This window comes from Cyprinodon variegatus, unplaced genomic scaffold, assembly GCF_000732505.1.
Source record: "Cyprinodon variegatus isolate N-32 unplaced genomic scaffold, C_variegatus-1.0 Scaffold989, whole genome shotgun sequence".
Classification (NCBI taxonomy): domain Eukaryota; kingdom Metazoa; phylum Chordata; class Actinopteri; order Cyprinodontiformes; family Cyprinodontidae; genus Cyprinodon; species Cyprinodon variegatus.
In genome coordinates, this window is record NW_015151442.1 from 57,350 (window position 1) to 63,250 (window position 5,901).

Sequence of the window (5,901 nt, forward strand, 5' to 3'; positions counted from 1 at the left end):
AGGTGTTTCTGCATGTTGGATGTATTTCCTCCTGCAGATGTTATTGCAACTTTGCAATGATTGCAAAGCGCCTTGTTGCCATCTTTGTCTTCCTTCCAAACTTTCAGTCGCTTTGACTGTTTTTGTTTTGCTTTTCTAGACTTAGGCCAGGTCACATCGTTCTTGCTTACTGAACGCCGTTTGCGTAACTTGCGTAAAAAACTTGAAATAAGTCATGCTGCCCAGCGCTAGGCTCTGGTGCTGCCTGGAATCGATAAGATAATCGTTAAGCGAGCTGTGAAACGGTGCCATGGAATCGGAACACACGGAACCGGTTCTGAACAGGAAGCAGTTTTTGATTCCCATCTCTAATGACCACTGATCTCTATGGCTATGACACATATTTTCGTTGAAAGAAATGTTTACATTTAATAAATCTATGTATTATCAAACGTATACAGCATTAGAAAACATAATGAACGTTTGTTTGACGACCTGCACACCATATTAAAATAAACAAAACAAAAAAAGTCTTATTTTTTTTGTAATGATTTTTGGTGCAGGTCATATGTTTTTGATCTGTAGTAGTGTCAGCTTTTAGAGAGCTTGTTAAATCCTGAAACATTTTCACTTTGTTTCTACTCCATCATCTTCTTCTTCCAGGTGTTTCTTCATAGCCCAGTCTTATGTTCTGGTGAAGAAGTGGAGCGAGGCGCTGGTTCTGTATGAGAGGGTGCTGAAATATGCCAAGGAGGTCCAGTCCAAAGCCAAGAATCTGAACAATAGCCTGAAGGTTTGTGTCGGCGTGTTCCTTCATGACCAAATGTTTGCTTTCTGCATCCGTTTATAACCGTCCCGATGTGTGCAGGATCTCCCTGATGTCCAGGAGCTCATCGCTGAGGTCAACGCTGAGAAGTACTCGCTTCAGGCCGCCGCTATTCTGGGTGTGTTTAGGGGGAATTTAACACGCTGATTCATATTGTCTGGGTTTCTTTGATCCTGAGAGATGTTGTTCTGTTTCAGACACTGATGAAACGCCTGAAGTAAACTCTCAGCAGCAGGTGAAAGACAACAGGGTAAGAAGACAGCTGTGAATTTCACACTGTTAGGAGGAAATTGGTCTCAGTTGGAGGCTGATCCTGTTAGATTTTAAACTGCTGGACAACGCTAAACTTTTAGCCAAAAATGTAACCCAACAGTTTGGATCAGAGCATAGTCACATGTTAAAAAGGCCAAAAATAAGCTAGCCTATAATCCAGTTTAGCTAGCCTATGGCTGTGGAGACAGAGGTTAACATCTCCAAAGAAGCAGAGAGAGCTCGGCCTGCTCTTCCCCTCTGCAGCTACATATTTGTTTAAAAGTCTTAAAGTCCGGTCAGCAAGGACTAATCAATGGATCAGAGCATAGTCGTGTCCCTCCGATACTTTTTCACGGTGGTTTTCTCAGGAAGACGGTGTTAATTTTCTTATTATCTAAAGATTAAAAAAGCTGTGTTCTCATCATAATGAGATGATTGGCGGGTGTTAAAACTAATTCCATCCAATACCAAATCAGTGGGAGATGATTATAAATCATGGCAGCCTATGTGCCAATCTGTAAATAATCCAGTGTTTAACTTTTAGGTAAAGAGGCGACGTTGTTGGTTGGATGATTTTCTTCCACTTCTGTTTTATAAGCATTTAGTGCCGCGTGTTTTCTGAACATCCTCGGTGTTCTGTTGGTTGAGAATACCTCGTCAGACCAGCATACCCATAGTCAATATTTATATGCAAGACGTCGGGTTTGCATTTATCCTTTTAGTTTTGTATGAAAAACAGACTTTAAACTACCTCAACGGGCGTGTATCCCATTAGTCATATACAAAAAAAATACAGTTTAGATCGCCATATGCTTCAAAAAACACCCAAAATAACTGTTGTTTTTCTACATGTCTAAAGGGATACTCGCCCATTGAGGTAGTAAACTAAAGGGATAAACAGGTATTGACTCTGTATGCTGGTCTGACAGAACAACGGTGTTATGCCTGGAACAGATATAAGATGCATTAACCCCCAAAATGAGTCAAGATTAAAGTTTTTCAATAAAACAGTCTAATTTCTTTCTACTGAATTCCATACATTCCAATGGAAAACCACCGCGATCTGACAATGAGCGAAAAGAAAAAAGAAACAAAAAAAACAGATTATTTGCACACATGCAGTACTGCGACTGCAAAACTATGTTCCCAGCAGGAATAGATGGACTGGGACTCCAGCGCTGTTGGTCAGCCTCATTCATTACTCAGACAGGTTAATCATCTCTATCTCTAGAAATCAATAAGTTTTATCCCGAGAAAACAATTAATGGTTTAACTCCGATAGCGAGAAAGTTATGTCATTATATCCAGAAGGCAAAGGAAAAAAAAGTTTAGTATGATCGCTCTCGGCTTCTGCACCGATGTAACACTGTTATGTAGAAAAATGCATACCAGCAAATATTTGCATACGCTGCTGTGGGAACGCCCAGTGCTCATAACCACACATTGATGAAGAAAACGGGTTAAAACATGACGGGACAGAGCTACCTTTAACTATCATTGGGATAGCAACACGTTGCTCATCTGTAAATGAACAAACAGCTGCTGTTGCTCAACAGATTAATCCAACTTTTTAAAAATGAACATATTTGAATGAAATGTTATAAATTCAGAGTGTCTCCAGAACATGTTCTCCTCTCTGCGGCTCACATTCCTCACATTTCCACCAGCAGAACAGTGAAGGCTTCACTGAGGAGTTAAAGTGGTGCATGAAGGACACGCAGGAAAGTGAGAGTAGATTTAGTTTGTTACAGACGTTATAGAATAAAATGTATTAAAGCCGCTAGAGGGAGGCGGATGTAATTCGCTTTTAAACAAGTTGAAGTCGCAGAGTTAGAAGTTATTGTTGCAACTTGGACGTTTTTGCTTTATTCATCAAGCAACTTATGCTTGATGTTATTTCAGAGCCTGGTTGTGTCCAGAAGTAGTTGCTAATATTTGTTGTTGTTGCGGCCCATTAAAATGTTTAGGTCAGGGGTCGGCAACCTTTAACACCAAAAGAGCCATTTGATCCGGTTTCCAAAGAAAAGAAAACACTGGGAGCCGCAAATACTTTATGACATCTAAAATGAATTTATTTATGAATGCATTTATTAAATGGAAATAACAAATATTTAAAAAAACAACAACTTCCCTTTCATGCTTCGGGGTTCACCCCAGCCGTACAGAACACTTATTAGTGCTTAGACTACCCTTTTGAAGATGGGCTATCATCTTATCTAAAATGAAGATAACACTGTTTATATTGCTTTTTCTTACCTTTACACTTTATATAAACAACTAAAGTGTGTTGCTTATGAAATCTACGGAAGAGGATTAGGGCCAGTGTAAAAAAAAAAAAAGAAAAGTTAACTGATTTTTAAATTTTATTTCAGTTTAGTATGGGGGGAAAAGAATTGACTTTTTTTCTCAGATTTCTGACTTTTTTACTCAGATTTCTGACTTTAATCTTAGAATTCTGACTGAATTCTGACAATAAAAAAAGTCAGAATTCTGACTTTTTTTCCATGTTAAACGGAAATAAAATTAAAAAATCAGTTAACTTTTTTTTTTCAGTGGCCCTAATCCTCTTCCGTAGAAATCCACGAAGTGCTACAGAGAACATTTTATTTTATCTAATGAACACATTTCAGTCTGGAGACTCTCCGTTAAAGAAAATTTGCAGCTGTTTACCAAACGAACGTCCAATCAGCGTTGGCTTTGAGGCGGGTTGAGGTGTGACGCAACGAGAAGCGCGACAGTTCAGTCTAAAGAACATGGTGGCTTCAGCCGATGAAACTAGCGTTAGCGTGGCTATCGAGCAAGTTTTATCGGAATTACAGAGTATTTCTTCACTGAAAGAAGAGCAAAACACTGCTCTGGAGGCTTTTCTCAGAGGAAAAGATGTTTTTGCTCTTCTCCCGACTGGTTTCAGCAAGAGTTTGATCTATCAATTGGCTCCTCTTCGTCGTCGCTCTGTTAGTACGTCATATGCTTCGTTGATCTGATTGGTTTATTTGGCCCGTCTATCACCAACATAGGCCAATCAGCTAACCAGTATTTTCACCCCTTCCCAAAATTACTTCAACGGAAGGTTTCCAGATGGATATGCGGAGCAAATTCATCTGGTGGAGTCAGGTTATAATTATCTGGCAGTCTGTAATAAACTGTGTGTGCTTCTCCTCAGCCTCTGTGTGAGCACCTGGACAACTTCCACCTGGACAAGACTCTGGTTGGAAAACACCCCAGTCTGGTCCAGTTCCCGCCCGAGTTCCAGCCCATCCCCTGCAAGCCTCTGTTCTTCGACCTTGCCCTCAACCACGTGGCCTTCCCACCGCTGGACGACAAGGTGGAGCAAAAGGGCAAAGGCGGCCTGACCGGCTACATCAAGGGCATCTTCGGCTTTGGCAGCTAAGCTAAAGCCCCGAACAAGAAGCCAACAAAGGCCCCGCCCCCTCCAAGCTGATCAAAAACGTGCCTATTTCTGAAAATCGGTGGCGTCTGCAGTCTTTAGGAGAGAATCAAATCTGCATCAAGTAGCAATATGACCCATCTCCACCTGGAGCCTGTAATCCCATCAGAGCCAGTAATCTAGTTAGAAGCTTCTAGATTTAAAGGCTTAAGACTCAAAATATTCAGATTCAACAGATAATTGAACATGAACTTCACTTTCTTAGGTCCTGTAAAGAATCTGTTTGCAGTTTGATTTCTTACATCAGAGACGATTTCTGCGACTTTTAAAGGAGTTGTTGCTCAATCATAGCATTGAAGGTCTGAAACAGTCCAAGCTATAAAACTTGAACATATCCACTCTGAGCTTCTCTGTTTCCTTGGACACAATTATGACTCAGAACCAGGCAGATTTTCCTCATATGCTCTTTATTGTAGACCTCTAATTAAACAAATATTTTATCCAACAAAATGTATGAGTTTAAATATGAAAGATTTCTTTTTTTCTTTTTAGTAACTTCTGCCGCTTTGCTCCTGATTCCCTTCTGTCCATTCAGTTAAGCCCAGACGTAGATGGATCTAATCTAGAGTCGTATTAATCAGCTGATTATGTTGAACATTTCAATTCACGGCCCTTTAGTTCACTTTATGAAATAAACTGGTTATTTGGTTCCTGGCGTCAGTCTGAGGATCCCGACCGTAATTATCAGGGCCGACGCTCCTGCTGTAGTATTTTTTTTATCTACAGGAACTGTAGGAACAACGTTAAGCCATTGAGGAAGGTTTTATCAGCCTGTCCTTCATCACACAGCCACACCTCCTGGGTTTAATGTTTTTACAACATGAATAACATGTCTGGAAGTTCAGCAATGTTCCAAACAGCTACAGATTGTTTTGGAAGCATGGATAGAACCAGCTAATCTCACCTGGACCTGGTTTCCTCTGATGGTTTAGAGGAATTTTTAAATGTCCCACAAACACAAACTGCTGTTTTTTTCTTTTATGGTTTGTATTTAAGAATTAAGATGGACTCAGCTTGGAAGAGTCTCGGTATCGATGATTGTTGGAAACATCCATGAAGATAATGGAAACTGTTTTCATCGACTCCTCAGTCCCGTGATTAAAATGTATTGGCACAGAAAATCTGTTTCCTGCTGCTCTTCTTTCACGTCTTTCGGCCATTTTTGAGATGCAATTGGTATAAAAGTCTGCAAACCTGTTGAAGTTCATGTTATTCATTAAAAAAAATATATAATTGGCTTTTTAAAATTAAGCACAATATAAAGCTTGTTATAAGAATGAGAACAATCACTGATCGTTTGATTCAGTTTATTTCTATAGTGCCAATTCATAACACGTCATCTCAAGGCACTTTCCAGTTCACCAGATCATCCAGTCAGATTCATTTAAAGTTTTCT

The 5,901-nt window shown here is 39.9% G+C and overlaps 1 protein-coding gene across 1 annotated transcript in view; it reads left to right on the forward strand.

The window, feature by feature from the left end:
* Window positions 1-5,621, forward strand: part of srp68 (signal recognition particle 68kDa) — a 23,828-nt gene extending 18,207 nt beyond the window's left edge. Inside the window, exons 13-16 of the mRNA XM_015399118.1 lie at window positions 643-772; window positions 848-923; window positions 1,003-1,055; window positions 4,221-5,621. Of these exons, the coding sequence (XP_015254604.1) occupies window positions 643-772; window positions 848-923; window positions 1,003-1,055; window positions 4,221-4,448 (487 nt within the window). The 3' untranslated portion in view covers window positions 4,449-5,621. The remainder of the gene's footprint in view (window positions 1-642; window positions 773-847; window positions 924-1,002; window positions 1,056-4,220) is intronic.
* The last annotated feature ends 280 nt before the right edge of the window (window positions 5,622-5,901 follow it).